At 40.8% G+C, this 19,800-nt stretch overlaps 1 protein-coding gene across 1 annotated transcript; it reads right to left on the bottom strand.

Moving 5' to 3' along the window:
• Nucleotides 1-365: 365 nt before the first annotated feature.
• LOC138078758 (tyrosine-protein kinase STYK1-like) lies at nt 366-19,162 on the bottom strand. Its single transcript, XM_068971509.1, has 9 exons — nt 19,099-19,162; nt 18,296-18,427; nt 15,455-15,721; nt 11,209-11,390; nt 10,646-10,729; nt 6,760-6,968; nt 4,444-4,484; nt 3,473-3,569; nt 366-570 (listed from the first exon to the last, which is right to left on the bottom strand). Exons 1-9 carry the CDS (start codon nt 19,160-19,162, stop codon nt 366-368), a joined length of 1,281 nt encoding a protein of 426 aa, XP_068827610.1.
• Between the last annotated feature and the right edge of the window lie 638 nt (nt 19,163-19,800).

Genomic DNA, 19,800 nt, shown 5'->3' with positions numbered 1-19,800 from the left:
GTCTAGATAAAAGCACGTTTTGAAGGAAACAAGCCTGTGGTAGGAGGGACCAACTTATCTATGCCATGTTGCAACAAAGATTGCAAATCTGTAAAACCTCCCTTGCCCGGACACTGTCCAGTCCATCTACCCTGTGTCTTCAGAATTGGGACGACAGAAATGAAACTGCATTTCTCCGTCTCAGGGGTACATGGTGAGGGCAGTCTCATCCAGCATCATTTCAGGCTTCTAGGGAAATGTGTAGGGGAAGATTCAAGATCCATGTCCTATTTCTCCCTTTAACTCCCACTAGAAAGTCTTTGTTCTTGGAGGAACTGGTTTCAAGAGTATACGATCTCCCCTGAGTGGGTGTTGTCCCAGGACCTTCATAAGATGCTGTAGCAGTAGGAGATACTCTCCACGCTGATACCTGCCACAGCTGCATACAATTCAGGTACCACCAGCTCTGGTACTTGCAACACAGCCTTGTCATTTGCACTTTGAGCAGCAGTTTCGAGACACGAGTGTAGCTTTCTAAGTGAGGGGCGGCTGTCCTCACTCCAGCGCCAGCAGGACTTCATGAGACCATACCTGAAAGGGGAACAAGAGAAAATGACTTCCTTGACAAGGCAAATGTTTGAAAAATATGCTTCTTCGCTTACAAATCTTAACAAAAGAACCCTACAATTCTGTAATCTATTCATTACCCTGTCCCATACTCTTCCCAGAGAATACTATTCCTTCTCACCTTCCTACATACTGAATCTCTTAATATCTTAGCCTTTTTTTATAATAGGAATGACTGATGATTTTTTTCTACTATAACTTTTATTATGGAAAACACTGAACACACATAAATGTAGAGAATAGTTATACTAGTCACACGAATAGTATACTAGTTAATACTAGTCAATAGTTATACTATGGGCTTCCCTAGTGGCTCAGTCAACAAAGAATCTTTTTTTTTTTTTTTTTTTACATGAATGCAAAGTTTCTTACATGAATGTGAATTCACGTGAGTTCCTTTATTCACTCGAATCTTCTAATCCTATTTCATCACCTTATTCTTTTTCTTTTCCTTCTTTTAAAAATTTGGGATATAATCGTTTTATGGGCTTTCCTCAGGGCACAGATGGTAAAGACAAGACTCCAATACAGGAGACCCGGATTCAATCTCTGGGTCGGGAAGATCCCCTGGAGGAGGGCATGGCTACCCACTCCAGTGTTCTTGCCTGAAGAATTCCATGGTCAGAGGAGCCTGTCAGGCTACAGTCCATGGGGTCAACGTTATGTTGGTTTCTGCTGTACTACAACCAGTATGACAAAATAGTTTGTTGTTTTTTCTATTACCAAAAACTCTTTCAGAAGTTGAGTGTTTTCATCCTACATATTATGAATTTACATCATTCCAGACCACTGCTATAACTTATCTACCAGTATGAGCTACATTACAACAGGGGAAAATAAGAAGATATGGAATAACATGATTCATACTAATTTCAGATACTGTAATCAGATAGTTCTTTCCATTAGTCCAGGTCATTTTCTCCCTTTATTATTTAGCTTCCCCAGGAATTGGCCTTAGATAGATGTATTTACCACCTTCAGTCTGTCTTTGTTTCAATCCAGTTTCTAGAGAATGTGTAACACAGTCTGTTATCAAACACTCTTTATCAAGTCTCATTACCACCCAAGAACAGCAGTTTCCTACCGTTCATCTTATAAAGTCGGCATCCTACGCCCCAGCTTCTTACCACATAGGCCTTGCTTACCAGGAGCCCTCTCCTCCTCCTAAGACAACATCTAGCTATGCCCCAGACATGGTTAGTAACACCCAGCTTTTTCTTTGCTTATGCTCTGCCCGAGGCATTAATATCCTCTCCCTGGTTATTCTTTGCTAATGGTATAAGTAGGAATTTTCAATTCCTTCCCTTATAACCTGTGTTTCCCATACTCTTTAATGTTGTACCATTAGACTTTGTATAAGATGTTATGTTACTCTACTAATACTGATAACATTTACCAAGAACATACTTATTATAAAAGGCATGGTGTGCTTAGTCGACTATTCAGTCATGTCTGACTTTGCAACCCCACAGATTGTGGCCCACCAAGCTCCTCTGTCCATGGGATTTTCTAGGCAACAATACTAGAGTGGGTTGCCATTTCCTTCTCCAGGGGATCTTTTCGACCCAAGGACCCAACCTGAGGTCCTGTGTCTCCTGCATTACAAGCAGATTCTTTACCCACTGAGCCATCAGGGAAGCCCAAAAGGCATGGAAGGGAAACTTAACATGCATTATTTCATTGCAGCCTCACAATTACTTTGAGGTAGAACTATCATTTTACCTGTTTTAAGTTAAGCAAACAATGTAACATATAGGACTCAAGACTGAAATGTGTCTTTTTGACTATGACATGAATCTGAGTTTTTAACCAGTCTACTCATTGCTTCACACTTTCTGTTGATTTTCATGTTCTTTCAGGTATTCCTCATCCAAATATTACAAGGTTCAAGATCAGGTACTTTTTCAGTTAAATGTCTCTGCCTATCCCCAGTATCAAGGACAGCCACACACATATATATATAGCCTACAAGAAATATTTGTCAATAATTTCATTCTAGTATATCCAGCCAGTATCATCACTATCCTATGTGTATATAAGTATATACAGTTATGATTTTTAGCATTTTTAATATGCTTGATACAATTACTGTTTGTATTTGTGGGAAACTCAGGGGCTAGAAAGTTACCTTTTCAGTACTGAAGAATTTACAAAATAACAGCAATTTAAATAGAAATGTATATCAATATATTATCTCCTGCTTTCTTAAAAATAATTGAAGCCTTTCTTATAGTCTATCATAACCTGCTTTGTACTTCATTGTTTATGAAATTCTGCATGTAATTTTTACTTTTCTGCTTCTATATTAGTTCAACAACTGTCCCTTTCTGCTGGCAATTTGATATCTTCCTTCTGCTGTCTAATTTCTTCTCACTGTCTTTCTTCTGATGGGCTTCCAACATGCTTAGAACCAGGAAAATTTTTTTTAAGTTAGGTATCAAATAAGAACCAGTGAGTAACTGTGGATTTTATGACAATTATATTAGAACTGAATCTGGTAGTCTCTGAGACTGACATTTATATAGCTAAAACAGTGCTGTACCTGCCCTGGATTTCGTCTGTTTTAAAGATTCCAGAGGAACTAAACTTTAACAATGTTGGCAAATCTAAATTTATAATATAGCATTCAGTGTCTGCCTCCATATTGTATATGTGTGTGTTTGTGTTTGTGCGTGTATACACACACACACGTACACACACACAAATGTAAAGACACATATACACATATATATGAGCAGATGTATTTTCTGCATAGGTTTGGTTTAAGGTTGTGCCTTAGCACATAGAGGACAGCTGAGAATCATCTGAGCCACTTTACAAAGGGCATGACTGATAAAGAGCAAAAAAGATTTTAAAAGCCACTTACATGGTGTGTGTGCAGCTACTGGGTCTCTCCATGATTTGCCCTCTTTGGAGATGCTGTAGGATATTGGTAGGAGGGACTTCAGGATATGGAGGTGCCCCTGTTGGTATGGAAAGAGACAAGTAAGACAACTTTAGAGTCTTCTAGATTATAAATTATAACCAACACTATTCTCCATCCACCTGGGCTAATCACCTACAAAAGTAGGAAACCTAATAGGCATAATATAGTTGATCCCTGGTGATCAGATAAGGGTATAACTTGGAGAATTTTGGAGAAAGGAGATGTTGGGGGACGGAGACCTGATAATTTAGGAAAATGGCAAGTATTTAGGAATGTAACAAAATAAAGCTGAGCGAGAAATAAGATCTGCCCTCTACTTCTCAAACAAGAGAAAGTGCTGCAGTTTCTCAGTCAAATGGATTAATAAATCTAAAGACAACATTTTTATATTTATGCAAGATCAGCCTAGGGGTTTCCCAGGTGGCGCTAGTGGTAAAGAATACGCCTTCCATTGCAGGAAACTCAAGAGATGTGGTTTTGATCTCTGGGTGGGGAAGATCCCCTGGAGAAGGAAATGGCAACCCTCTCCAGCAATAATTTGCCTGAAAAATTCCATGGACAGAGGAACCTGGCAGGCAACAGTCCATGGGGTTGCAAAGAGTTGGACACGACTGAGCAACTGAGCACACACAAGGTCATCCTTGTAATACTGCTTGGATTTTAAAATATGCCATGGAATTGTTAAAGTCTTGGGGGAAAGAAAGAGGAAGGAGGGAGACAGATAGGGAGGGAATCATGATTTTATAAGACTACCTCAAAAATCAAGCTTGGATTCTGAAAATGTGTCAGCTCAGTTCAATCTTCAGCAATTGTGTCGAAACCTCTTTTCACAGCAAATGCCATCTACCACACAAATAAACATCCTTGCATATTCCTATATGGGTGCACACTACTTTGGGGACTCTCCTTACCTAGAGTCACCATCTCGTACAGCAGGATCCCAAAAGACCAGCTGTAAAAGGAACAAAGCTGTTTACTTCATTTTTATTTCTGCCTTTCATAAAGATAGCTCACTTAAATACAGAGACCTTCAGTAAGAAACCCATGACACCAATACAGTATACTAACACATATATATAGAATTTAGAAAGATGGTAACGATAACCCTGTATGCAAGACAGCAAAAGAGACACAGATGTATCGAACAGTCTTTTGGACTCTGGGAGAGGGAGAAGGTGGGATGATTTGGGAGAACGGCATTGAAACATGTATAATATCATATAAGAAGTGAATCGCCAGTCCAGGTTCGATGCAGGATACAGGGTGCTTGGAGCTGGTGCACTGGGATGACCCAGAGGGATGGTATGCAGAGGTGGGAGGCGGGTTCAGGATTGGAAACACATGTACACCTGTGGCAGATTCATGTTGATGTGTGGCAAAACCAATATAATATTGTAAAGTAAACATAATAATAATAAAAAAATTAAATTTAAAAAATAAAAATTAAAAAAAAGAAACCCATGACAATGGCAGTTAATGGGAATCAAGGGTGATTGGTAGAATAAGCAATGTAGTTATGCCATTAGAAAATATTTCTGTCCAGTCCCCTTAGAATCTAATTTGCCCGAGAGCTCGATTTATGTCTCCTTTCTACACATTAATAGATATTTACTATTATTTGTTAAATATTACATATGAATAGATATTATATATTAATAGGTATTTACACATTAATAGATATTTACTCTTATTTGTTAAATGCCATGAGTGCTTATGCAAATGCAAACATATTCACTCAAACATATAAAAATTCCCCTGTGTATCTTTTTCATCTTTTCTATTCCTTCCTGCTGAAATTCCAGCTTTTATTCTTAGTTCAAGGCCAAGCAGGGTTTATCATTTGTCTACTATTTCCTCAGTAGATCTAACTGCCCAAACCTAGGTAAAACATTAACAGAGCAAGTTTTATACATAAATGGAGCAAGTAGTTGCCTAAACAATATGATTTGAGAGACATATGTTTCATTATTCTACAGCATCATTGTGAAATGAGCAGTATCTCCCCAGGGAGTTAATTACTTTCAGACCTCTATTGAAAAGCAGATATTAGTGAAACAGCAATGAAATGAAAAATCAGTGTCTTAATAGATTCACCACATTAACTGATGTTCTAAATTTCCCCTGAAGCTCCTAACATTCAAGGTTGGTAAGACATTTTGTTTTATGCCTACCTGCTTCTCCAAGCAGATGAGTCATATGGTTACCAAGAGTCAATTGCAATTCTTTGCAATCCTGTTTATGCCAATCATACATATAACTATAACGATGCAATCAATTACATACCATGTGGATTGATTAAATATACATGCCAAAAGCCTAAGCTCCCTGAAAACTAGGTTGAATGCTTTGAAAACATTCTCTAAAATCAAGCCACTAAAAAGATAGTGTTGTCAAACTGTGTGAGACAACTGTAGAAAACTGGGGGAAAATTAACAATAAATGCCTGCAGTCAAACTGCATCACAATTGTTTTATACAAGAAATACAACATGTAACTTCAATTAGCATAGCACGTGTAGCCTCTTGGCCTTCCTCTGAAAGACTGATAAATAAATATCCATTTATATGTTTTAAGTTAAAATAAATTGAGTATATAAACACATATATACATGGGCTTCCCTGGTGGCGCACCTGCCTGCCAATGCAGGAGAGGTAAAAGATAGGATTTGATCCCTGGGTCAGGAGGACCCCCTGGAGGAGGAATAGGCTACCCAACTCCGGTATTCTTGCCTGGAAAATTTCATGGACAGAGGAGTCTGTCACAGTCAGATACAACTCAAGCAACTTAGCACAACCCATACATATATATATGCATATATATGTAAATATATATATATATATTTATTTTTATTTTAATAGCTCCTAGTTTAAACTTTTGATTAAGTGGATCTGCCTTTCAGATAAAACTAGATAAAGAGATAAAACTCTCCCAAATCAAATCCTCAGATATTGGTGTGAATAATCTACTCATTTTTCATTTTTTTCTCCTAATTAAGGCCTCTAATCTAACACAGAGGGAATACTTCAGGAGGCATTAAAAAGGATTGCAGACAGCTGACAAATATGAGCTCTGCCACATAACACACATTTTTGCTTGAAAGTCTGTCTGACTTCAAAGCAGAGACTTCATGCGTAGACTTAATTGACAATAGACACAGTCATATTCACAGGCAGGAGGACGCTGAAATCAAGAAAGGAGGAACTCCACGGGGCAGGAACAAACCGTACATGTCTCCTTTGATGCCAGCTGGTTTCAGGAGAAGCCGTTCTGGGGCAAGCCACTTGAGAGGTACGACACGACTGGAGGAGATGGCCCCTCGGGAGTAAACTTCGTAAGCCAGGCCCAGCCCACAGAGCTTAGCAGTGAGGTCACACTGGATCAGAATATTCCTGGCTGCCACGTCGCCATGGAACAGACGCTTCTCCTGGAGAAATTCCTGTCAATGTGAGGTCAAAATGCATCAGCTCTCTGAGGTCGTGGCTTGGGTCCCAGATAAAATGAAGGAGATCCTCGAAAAGACTTTTTCTACCCTGAACAAGCTGCATTAATAATGACATATCCGTTCTCCCCCAAACTCCCTCCCATCCAGGCTGCCACATAACACTGAGAGTTCCCTGTGCTCTATAGTAGGTCCTTGTTGGTTATCCATTTTAAATATAGCAATATGTATTTATATGGCTGAGTCCCTTTGTTGTCCACCTGAAACTATCACAACATTGTTTATCAGTTATACTGCAATACAAAATAAAAAGTTTAATAATAAAAAAAATTCACATGTCACGTCCACACAGGTACTAAGTGGCAGTGACCAGAACCTAATATTCTAATTCATAAGAAGCACAATACTTATAATGAATCAGACATGTTGGCATTGTGTTTAAGATCAACAAACTGATACCAGAAATTCATTCTTTAAAAAAATAATAAAAACTTTATTATTTTTTTATGAGTGGTTTTAGGGTAAAAACAATGTTGAGTGGAAAACCCAGAGCGCTCACGCCTCCTGCCCCTTAGTTTCCTCTATTATTAACAACTTGCATCACTGTGATACATTTGTTACAACTGATGAACCTATGTGCTCAGTTGCTCAGTTGTGCCTCTTTGCAACTCCATGGACTGTAGCCCAACCAGGCTCCTCTGTCCATGGGATTTCCCAAACAAGAATACTGGAGTGGTTTGCCGTTTCCTCCTCCAGGAGATCTTCCTGATACAGGTAGCAAACCCAAGCCTTTTCTTGCATCTTCTGCATTGGCAGGCAGATTCTTTATGACTGTTCCATTTGGGAAGCCCTATGTGCTTAGTTGCTCAGTTGGGTCCGACTCTTTTTGATTCCATGGACTGTAGCCCTCCAGGCTCCTCTGTCCATGGGATTCTCCAGGCAAGGATACTGGAGTGGGTTGCCATGCCCTCCTCCAGGGGATCTTCCTGACTCAGCAATCAAACCAGGGCCTCCTGCATAGCAGGCAGATTGCTTACCAGCTGAGCTACCAGGGAAGCTCTATACAGGTATACTGTTTTCAACTGGAGTCCAGAGCTTACAAAAGGGTGCACTTTTTGTGTTTACATTCTCTGGGTCTGACATTGATCCATACATTTTTGATACATTGATATACCCTTTTTATTTCTGAAGACAAATTTATTAGTAAATATACTAGCTTTGCTTTAAACAAACAAACCAAGAATAGCAAACTGAGCAAATAAGCCAAATAATATTCATACTGGGTTTGGAAAATAAAATCTCATATTCTGAATCCAGCCCTGGCCTGATTTCACATTTTTCTGAAACACTGGGCTGGAGGAAGCACAAGCTGGAATCAAGATTGCCGGGAGAAATATCAACAACCTCAGATATGCAGATGACACCACCCTTATGGCAGAAAGTGAAGAAGAACTAAAGAGCCTCTTGATAAAAGTGAAAGAGGAGAGTGAAAAAGTTGGCTTAAACCTCAACATTCAGAAAACGAAGATCATGGCATCACTTCATGGCAAATAGATGGGGAAACAGTGGAAACAATGGCTGACTATTTTTCTGGGCTCCAAATCACTGCAGATGGTGATTGCAGCCATGAAATTAAAAGATGCTTACTCCTTGGAAGGAAAGTTATGACCATCCTAGACAGCATATTCAAAAACAGAGAAGTTACTTTGCCAACAAAGGTCCATCTAGCCAAGGCTATGGTTTTTCCAGTGGTCATTTATGGATGTGAGAGTTGGACTATAAAGAAAGCTGAGCACCGAAGAATTGATGCTTTTGAACTTGGTGTTGGAGAAGGCTCTTGAGAGTCCCTTGGACTGCAAGGAGATCCAACCAGTCCATTCTAAAGGAGGTCAGTCCTGGGTGTTCACTGGAAGGACTGATGCTGAAGCTGAAACTCCAATACTTTGGTCACCTGATGGGAAGAGCCAACTCATTGGAAAAGACTCTGATGCTGGGAAAGATTGAAGGCAAAAGGAGAAGAGGGCAGCAGAGGATGAGACGGTTAGATAGCATCACCAACTCAATGGACATGAATCTGAGCAAGCTCTGGGAGATAGTAAAGCATGGGGAAGCCTGGCATGTTGCAGGTCATGGGGTTACAAAGAGTCAGATACAACTTAGTGACTGCACAACAACAACAATGCATAGCAAAACTGTCACAATAGTAAATTTGTATACAATTTTACATCATCTCATTTTGTCCCTAAAGTAACTAGATGGGGTAAGTTAGGGAAGTAGCTTTCTGATAAATCTAAATGATTACATGAGGCCACATAGGTATTAAGTGACCAGAGCCAGGTATTCTAATTCATAGAAATATTACAAATTCTACTAATACTTTTTAGTCCAGAAGTAAAAACCCACTCCAGTGTTCTTGACTGGAAAATCCCATGAACAGGGGATCCTGAAGGGCTGCAGTCCATGGGGTCACAAAGTCGGACACGACTGAGCTACTGAGCATACCCGCAAATCAGAACTACCTGAAAGCTTTATAAACTCATAAGGTTTTAACTCTGGATTTACTTAACCAAAATATAGGAAGAGGAGCCTGGTAATCCATATTTTTAAGAAGTATCAAAATTATTCCAGCACAGCCAAGAAGGTGTTTGAGAACCACTGCACCTGGATGACATTGATAAGACATGTGGGATCCTAGTTCCCTGGCCAGGGATTAAACTCGTGCCCCTTGCATCAGAAGTGCAGAGTCAACCACTGGACCACTAGGGAAGCCCTTATCTAGGTTAGTTTAAAATAAAGAAATGATCTCATTTTCACCCCTTTCTTTGTTCCTTTTCAACTATATTGCAATTCCTGTCACGTTCAGTATTATAGCAAGTCTCCTGCCTAACACATTCTGAGCTAGTATTTCTTATTCTTCAGGTATAAATTATAAACATCCTTCTGGCTCTGTAGCCTTTCACCCATTTGTTTTCTCTTCCCGAATCTTCTACCGATTCATCTTTTCCTCTTTTACATCTGGTAATAGTATATATCGGGAAGGATGAGAAGGGGGCAGCAGAGGATGGGGTGACTAGATAGCATCACCAACTCAATAGACATGAATTTGAGCAAACTCTGGGAGATAGTGGAAGACAGAGGAGCCTGGCCGGCTACAGTCCATACAGCTGCAAACAGTCAGACACGACTGAGTGAACAACATGTGGACATATAGCTGTTGGCTCTGGTGCTTTTACCTTTAAGACTGAGAAACCTTTCAAAACCCTTCTTGGGACTACCCTGGTGGTCCAGTAGTTAAGATTCTGTGCTTCCCGGGGCACAGGTTTGATCCCTGGTTGGGGAACTAAGATCCTGCATGCCTCATGGTGTGTCCAAAAAAAAATATTATTTTTTAATAAACAATAAAAGAAATGACACCCTTCCTGTTTCTTCTAGAAACCCTAAATCGACCACTTTCTACCTAGAATGACAAATCCTGAATTATATTATCTAAATAATTTCATAAAGAGAAAACTGAAAACTATTTATCGATGCTTGAGTTTCTGCCCCCTAACTTCCATCAGATTTCGTTTATAATATATACCCCATTTGAGAACATAAATATAAGAAATATGACATTAAATACCAGGCTAACAACAAAGATCACTGCCATCTGTTATCACTTCTCCAAGCCTTACCAAAGCCAAAAGGACCTGCTTTCCAATGTGATATATTTGTTTCTCTGTGAGGTCATAGGGAAGACCATCCACGGTCATCACATCCTAGAGATAAAGAAAAAGGCTTTACATCAAAATGACATGAACAGATCTACAGGAAAAAATAGGGAAATATTCTTAAGTGCAATTACTGAAGCTAGGGCAAAGACACAAAAAAATAAGGACTTGGGAATTCCTTTGGCAATCCACTGGTTAAGAACCCACACGTTTACTGCAAAGGGCCTGGGTTCGATCCCTTGTCGGGGAAGTTAGCTCCCACTAACCACATGGCACGGCCAAAAATAAATAAATAAAAATTTAAAAACTAAAAAATGTACAAAAGCTAAAAGATTCAAGGAGAGATAGTATGAGAGATTCCCAGGTATGCAGAGGAGTGCCATGATTTATTGGACCAGGAAGACAATAAAGAATGTAGGTGAATAGCAGAATGAAGGAAGAACAGAATTTGTCAGGCTAATTGGTATGTGCACAGCTAATCAACCAGGTCAAGCCTTTCTTGCTAACACCTCTGCCCCACCACTCACCCGGCGACAGGTCCAGAGAAAGCTGAGCAGGTCTCCCTGGGCCACATCCTCCAGCACCATGTAGAGCGGCAGCCTGTCTGTGCAACAGCCTTCCAGATGTACCAGGTTTTTGTGCTTCCCCAAGTATTGATAGAATTGGATTCGTCCTAAGAAATCCTGCACCTCTTGAAGCCCAGTTGGTTCTGTGGAGGACAGAAGAACCATGGGGAATGAGCAGTCAGAGTGCCAATAAAGTGGGGAGTATGACTCAGGAAGCAACCTCAGAGATGATAAATTTCAAGGCCTCAAAAGCGAATGAGTGCACACCAAGAGTAAACAGAGAGGGGATCAATTAGATGATCTTCGATGTCACTGTCCTTTTATCAAAGGTAACATGGAACCACGGTTCTTCAGAACTAGTTAGACTTTCCTCTGCCTAATAGACAACTGTTCTGCTTACATTAAACTATTACCACACATACTATTTTCTTCTTATTTAGTCACTAAGTTATGTCTGATTCTTTTGGGACCTCATAGACTGTAGTCAACCAACCTCCTCTGTCTATGGAATTCTGCAGGCAAAAATACTGGAATGGGTTGCCATTTCGTTCTCCAGGGGATCTTCCTGACCTAGGGATTGAACCTGTTTCTCCTGCATTGCAGATGGATTCCTTACTGCTGAGCTACATGGAAGCCCCTGACTATAACATCAGCTAAGTTGCTCAGTCATGTCTCTGCGACCCCATGAATCACAGCACGCCAGGCCTCCATGTCCATCACCAACTCCCAGAGTTCACTCAAACTCACGTCCATCGAGTCGGTGATGCCATCCAGCCATCTCATCCTCTGTCATCCCCTTCTCCTCCTGCCCCCAAACCCTCCCAGCATCAGGGTCTTTTCCAATGAGTCAACTCTTCGCCAAAGAGTTGGCCAAAGTACTGGAGTTTCGGCTTCAGCATCAGTCCTTCCAATGAACACCCAGGACTAATCTCCTTTAGGAAGGACTGGTTGGATCTCCTTGCAGTCCAAGGGACTCTCAAGAGTCTTCTCCAACACCACAGTTCAAAACCATCAATTCTTCGGTACTCAGCTTTCTTCACAGTCCAACTCTCACATCCATAACATGACCACTGGAAAAACCATAGCCTTGACTAGACGGACCTTTGTTGGCAAAGTAACGTCTCTGCTTTTGAATATGCTATCTAGGTTGGTCATAACTTTCCTTCCAAGGAGTAAGCATCTTTTAATTTCATGGCTGCAGTCACCATCTGCAGTGATTTTGGAGCCCAGAAAAATAAAGTTTGACACTATTTCCACTGTTTCCCCATCTATTTACCATGAAGTGATGGGACCAGATGCCATGATCTTAGTTTTCTGAATGTTGAGGTTTAAGCCAACTTTTTCACTCTCCTCTTTCACTTTCATCAAGAGGCTTTTTAGCTCCTCTTCACTTTCTGCCATAAGGGTGGTGCCATCTGCATATCTAAGGTTATTGATATTTCTCCTGGCAATCTTGATTCTAGCTTGTGCTTCCTCTAGCCCAGCATTTCTCATGATATACTCTTCATAGAAGTTAAATAAGCAGGGTGACAATATACAGCCTTGACGTACTCCTTTTCCTATTTGGAACCACTCTGTTGTTCCATGTCCAGTTCTAACTGTTGCTTCCTGACTTGTATATAGGTTTCTCAGGAGGCAGGATAGCTGGTCTGGTATTCCCATCTCTTTCAGAATTTTCCACAATTTATTGTGATCCACACAGTCAAAGGCTTTGGCATAGTTAATAAAGCAGAAATAGATGTTTTTCTGGAACTCTCTTGTTTTTTTGATGATCCAGCGGATGTTGGCAATTTGAACCCTGACTCCTCTGCCTTTTCTAAAACGAGCTTGAACGTCTGGAAGTTCACAGTTCACGTACTACTGAGTCCTGGCTTGGAGAATTTTGAACATTACTTTACTATCATGTGAGATGAGCGCAATTGTGCGGTAGTTTGAGCATTCTTTGTCATTGCCTTTCTTTGGTATTGGAATGAAAACTGACCATTTCCAGTTCTGTGGCCACTGCTGAATTTCCCAAATTTGCTGGCATATTGAGTGCAGCACTTTCACAGCATCATCTTTCAGAATTTGAAAGAGCTCAACTGGAATCCCATCACCTCCACTAGCTTTGTTCGTAGTGATGCTTTCTAAGGCCCACTTGACTTCACATTCCAGGAAGTCTGGCTCTAGGTGAGTGATCACACCATCATGATTATCTTGGTTATGAAGCTCTTTTTTGTACAGTTCTCCTGTGTATTCTTGCCACCTCTATTTAGTATCTTCTGCTTCTGTTAGGTCCATACCATTTCTGTCCTTTATCGAGCCCATCTTTGCATGAAATGTTCCCTTGGTATCTCTAATTTTCTTGAAGAGAACTCTAGTCTTTCCCATTCTGTTGTTTTCCTCTATTTCTTTGCATTGATTGCTGAGGAAGGCTTTCTTATCTCTCCTTGCTATTCTTTGGAACTCTGCATTCAGATGCTTATATCTTTCCTTTTCTCCTTTGCTTTTCGCTTCTCTCCTTTTCACAGCTATTTTTAAGGCCTCCTCAGACAGCCATTTTACTTTTTTGCATTTCTTTTCCATGGGGATGGTCTTGATCCCTGTCTCCTGTACAATGTCAGGAATCTCAGTCCATAGTTCATCAGGCACTGTGTCTATCAGATCTAGTCCCCTCAATCTATTTCTCACTTCCACTGTATAATCATAAGGTTATCATTTGATTTAGGTCATACCTGAATGGTCTAGTGGTTTTCCCCACTTTCTTCAATTTCAGTCTGAATTTGGCAATAAGGAGTTCATGATCTGAGCCACAGTCAGCTCCTTGTCTTGTTTTTGCTGACTGTATAGAGCTTCTCCTTCTTTGGGTGCAAAGAATATAATCAATCTGATTTCAATGTTGACCATCTGGTGATGTCCATGTGTAGAGTCTTCTCTTGTATTGTTGGAAGAGGCTTTTTTCTATGACTAGTGTGTTCTCTTGGGAGAACTCTATTCATCTTTGCCCTGCTTCGTTTTGTACTCCAAGGCCAAACTTCCCTGTTACTCCAGGTGTCTCTTGACTTCCTACTTTTGTATTCCAGTCCCCTATGATAAAAGGGACATCTTTTTTGGGTGTTAGTTCTAAAAAGTCTTGTAGGTCTTCATAGAACCGTTCAACTTCAGCTTCTTCAGTGTTACTGTTTGGGGCATAGGCTTGGATTACCGTAATATTGAATGGTTTGCCTTAGAAACGAACAGAGGTCATTCTGTCATTTTTGAGATTGCACCAGGTACTGCATTTCGGACTCTTTCGTTGACCATGATGGCTACTCCATTTCTTCTAAGGGATTCCTGCCCGCAGTAGTAGATATAATGGTCATCTGCATTAAATTCACCCATTCCAGTCCATCTAGTTTATGACTATAACCTAGATATTAATATTTTGTTGAAGGAATAGAAAACTAATGGTTGATATATATATATATAGGTTCAAATTTCATAATTCTCATTTGATGTGTAAAGAATGACTTTCTGACAGAGCTTTACAGATTTGAAGAATAAGGAATCCAGGATGGTGAGCAGGTTCCAAATATGTGTGACTATTATACAGATTAAGCTGAGGTGACAATCTACTCCCAAACCTCAATATTCTAACCCAAGAAAAGATCTGTATCCTGCTGCTTTCTTAAAGCACTCTGCTTCTGCTTTGTTTGCTTGTTTTCTTTTGTTTGCTGGAGAAATTGTTTATTGTTCCTTCTGCTTTTAATTACATTCAATAAAAATAGCAATGATAAAAAATGGTATCACACATTAAAATATTATCACTTCTAGACCGTTTGATTATGATTCTTGCTAATCCTATCTTTGTTCTGCTTTATGTATCCATCATTACTAGTCCACATCATGAGTATCAGTCCAAAAGAAAATGAAGTATCTGGAAAAGAAATCAAATAGTCAAGAAAAATGAAGAAACAACCTCAAAATCCTCATCCAAGAAATATTCAGTAGGCAAAAAGTTAGTTTTAACAGCCTTGATAGGCAAGGTTGAGCTAGGGAAAAACCCAAAGAAGAACTTTTCTGTTCTTGAATTTTTACTTTCTATTCTCTTCTTATGGTGGGCCAGCTGTGGTCACAACTATCTGCTGATTAACATCCTAATGTCTGAAAATCCTGTTAGCATTCCCTGTTGAGGGTTCACAGTAAAAATGTTAAAAGAGGAAAAGAAGTGCAATACTCCTCCTTTTACCTTTTAAAGTCTTGAGGACCACACTCTTGGGCTTTGCAGGGCTCCCAGTGTGTATCGTGGTGCGATAGATGGCCCCATAGCTACCACTGTGGATTTGCTCCAGAACTTCAGAGAGTTGCTCCCGGGGCACCTGCAGCTTAGCCAGGACTTTTGCAGAGGTTCGCAGAAGGCTTTCCACCGAGGTCTCCTCAAGCGGTACAAACACAGTTCCCCCAGGTCCTGCTGCTTCCTGGCTTAGGTTCCCAGATGGAGGCACGTGGGCAACACCTAAAACAAAGAGGTGACACCAAACAGCTTTTTCCTGGCCCCAGGGACTCCAGGAAATCAGAACCTCAAACAAACCAGCAAGAAGTCCCTTCAGAAATGGTCTCTCTTGGGTCAATGTGAGGTACCTTCAGGTGCTTCTCAATGAACCAGCATCAACACAAACCTTGTAGAATATATGCCATAATCCCATTACTTCTAAGGCAACTCAAGATGGACCTCTGAAAACTGGTAAAGACATTTCTGTTCAGTCTTTCTCAGAATTCCAGTTCAGTATGAGTAGAGTCTAGAGACAATTCAAAAAGCTACTGAATACCATGGACACCTAAAGGTGGTGATAACAGTGAGGGGAACTATCATTTGAGTCAATAAAGTGACTTTCAAGGGTGAAACAGAGGTATGGATAAGTACTCAACTCTAAGCTAAAGTTATTCTTCTTCCCTCAAGTTGTCCCCAGAATCAAATTATTCCACATTTCCCAGAGTCTCAATCAAGAAAGTCTTAGATTTCCCTGGCAGTCCAGTGGTTACAGGCTTCCCTTGTAGCTCAGTCGGTAAAGACTCTGCCCGCAATGCAGGAGACCTGGGTTAGATTCCTGGGTGGGGAAGATCCCCTGGAGAAGGAAATGGCAACCCACTCCAGTATTCTTGCCTGGAAAATCCCATGGACAGAGGAGCCTGATAGGCTACATACAGTCCATGGAGTTTCAAAGAGTGGGACACGAGTTAGTGACTAAACAACAACATTGAAATTGGTGAGCCTGGAACCAGGTGAGATAAGAGGGTTATAAGAGATGAGGCCAGAGAGGACTCTGATCATGTTAGGCCACTGAAAGAATTTAATCTATTTTTCATTCTAAGATGAGAAGCTACTGGAGGTTTCATGCAGACAATTAACAGGGCTCACTTAGGCCTTAAAAGAATCATTCCACTGCTCTGAGGAGAACAGACCGTGAAAGCATACAGGCAGAAGCAGGGAAACTAGATAATGGTGTATTACAATTTTTTATGAGAGGTGAGGGTGACTTGAGTCTATTTTGAAAGTTCAGTTAAACAGGATTTGCTAATAGATTGGATACAGAATGTGAGAGAAAGAGGAGGCAAGGACATGTTCAGATTTCATTTAGACTTCATTTTACATTGAACACATAGCGAGCTGGGCTTGCCATTTATTATGACAGGGAAGACTATGACGAGGAAATTGTGAGGGAATTTCAGGACTTCTGTTTTACATATGCTATATATTTTAACTGTGGTGCTGGAGAAGAGTCTTGAGAGTCCCTTGGACTGCAAGAAGATCAAATCAATTAATCCTAAAGGAAATCAATCCTGAATATTCATTAGAAGGACTGTTGCTGAAGCTGAAGCTCCAATTCTTTGGCCACTTGATACGAAGAGCCGACTCATTGGAAAAGACCCTGATGCTGGCAAAGATTAAATGCAAAAGGAGAAGGGGTTGACAGAGAATGAGATGGTTAGATAGCATCACCAACTTAATGGACATAAACTTGAGCAGACTTGGGGAGATAGGAGAGGACCGGGAAGCCTGGTGTGCTGCAGTCCATGGGTCACAAAAAGTTGGACACGACTTAAGTGACTCAACAACAACAACAACAAATAAGAAAATTAGGATACAGTTTAGAGAAGGAGAAGGGATCCACCACTCTAGAGATTCATATTGCTGTCAGGATTTTTTTCCCTTCTTTTTTCTCTGAGTTTTCCATTCAAGCTGACTCTCTTTCATCATATGCTCAGTGATATTCCAGAATAGCATGTTATCATCTCCTACCTCGTGCATCAAAGACTATTATGGGACTTCCCTGGTGGTCCATTGTTTAAGAATTTGCCTACCAATGGAGGGGATATGGGATCAGTCCCTGATCCAGGAAGATTCGACATGTTACAGGGCAACTAAGCCCGTGCACCACAACTTCTGAGCCTCAGTGCCCTGCAGCCCATGTTCCACAACAAGAGAAGCCACCAGTGTTAAGTCCATGCACCACGACGAAGGGTAATCCTTGCTGGCCAAAACTAGAGAAAGCCAGGAGCAGCAGTGAAGACCAGAACAACCATAAATAAATAATTTTTTTAAAATCATCAAGGAAAAAAAAAACTATTATTAAGGCTACTCCTTTACATCAGAAATTCCAGAAGCACAAAATAGAGGTGGAATGTATTATAGAGTAAAATGCCATCCTTCTAAGCTCATTACAAAGCCTTTGGCTTTATCCCCAGGCTTCCTCCCCAGTCCTTAGACACTCACATGGCCAAAGATTTAATGGTGCAATAGGACAAAGAAAACAGAAAGAGGTTACATGAGGCCTCTCTTGCCTTCTCTTCTTTCAGCTAACAAGAAATTCTGAAATTTCTTGTTATATTAATATAAGAAATTCATATATTGAATTTCAACTCATGACATTCCTAAGAAAGGCTCACCTGTTGCTCTCAACTCCACAGGAGGGGACCCATACCCTCTATCTCATCAGAGTCCTTGAGATTTGAGCTCACTGAAGCTTGGGTCTTCTTTCCTACCATCTCCATCTTTCCCAAGTCACTGCCCAGCCTGTTTGAATCTTACCTCGAGGTCCTGGAGACTGTTGGGCTCTCTGTCCTCTGATAAAAAGCCACAGGATGACGCCAAGGAGGATGAAGAAGGTACCAACTAGGAGGGTTGGGATGATGATGATTTCATACTGCTGTTCCCGGATAACTAGGTAGGAGATCAAGCAAGAAGAGATTGAAGAAGCCCCCTAACTGGACTCCCCCTCCCCTGAGTCTTCAGCTCACCGTATGTGACATGATGATCTCTTCCTTCTGATCTGTCTACCATAATTAAGATCAGCTCCCTGATCTGAATCCCTATGCCCCTGTTTCTCAGCCCAGCAAGCATACCCTGTGCCTCCTCTCTCATTTTTCCTGCTGAGATGAAAATGCAGTACATCTTTATCTCCGATTGCCACTCTCCCCCACCCTGCCCGCCTCCTTCAAAGAAAATGCTCCCTAACGCCAATTCCTTTCTCACCCCTCTCTTCATTTTATTAGAAATCAAACGATCTTTCTTCCAGAATCTCTTCAGATCTTGTGCATGCACGCTAAGTCACTTTAGTTGTGTCTGACTCTGTGCGACCCTATGGACTGTAGCCCACCAGGCTCCTCTGTCCATGGGATTCTCCAGGCAAGAATACTGGAGTGGGTTTGTCATGCCCTTCTCAAGGGAATCTTCCCAACTCAGGGATCAAACCTGTGTCTCTCAGGTCTCCTGCCTTGGCAGGTGGATTGTTTACCTCTAGCGCCACCTGGGAAGCCTTGTTCCGAAGCCCTCTTCAAATGTTAATCTCCATCAAAAATCAGAGGGCGGATCTCTGTATCCCTTGTACTTACTACACAACTTGTCACTGAGACTGCATTCCAACAGCATCCGCATCACGCCCCTCTCATTTCCCATCACAACGCAGTGGTCCACTCCAGCGCTTGACCCCTTGAGGATGCACAGGGCACCACTGAGAATGATTCCCAAGGATTGAGTTGTTTTGACAAAAATAAAATGGAGCACACACAGAACTTTAAAACACCTCTCCAGATCACTGGTTATTAAGTATCGGGCCACCTGGAACTCTCTGAGCCACCAATTCATCTCTATCTATCTATCTGATATTCAAACGGGAAGAAACTGTTTCTTCCTGCCATTTTCATTTTCTACAGCTAATCCAGCCTTGATCTGGTCTGATCCGTTCGTGCCGTTGTTTCTCAAATTATTTTAAAGCCTCCCCTCCTGCCCTAGTCTCCCGCTCTGATGATCAAGTTCACAAATGATGTAACATTGTGGTTCATGGGAACAGATATGGGAAAGATTTATCTCCCTAGCAGTCCTTAAGCAGGTCTAATTTTCTTTTACTGTGTATCTCCTAATTTTTTAAACAAAACACTTAATTTCATTTTTACACAAACCTAATTCAGAGCATGAACAAATAGTTGGTGGATTTCAAGAGAGATGAGTTATACACTTGCTTTCCTTCTCTGACATACCCCTCCACTCCATTCTCACTACTAATGAGCAGATAGCAGCTGTGAATAAAACTATTT

This window comes from Capricornis sumatraensis, chromosome 4 (assembly GCF_032405125.1).
Source record: "Capricornis sumatraensis isolate serow.1 chromosome 4, serow.2, whole genome shotgun sequence".
Taxonomy (NCBI): Eukaryota; Metazoa; Chordata; class Mammalia; order Artiodactyla; family Bovidae; genus Capricornis; species Capricornis sumatraensis.
The sequence above is the reverse complement of the archived record's forward strand: the minus strand, read 5'-3'. Positions and strand labels throughout refer to the sequence as shown.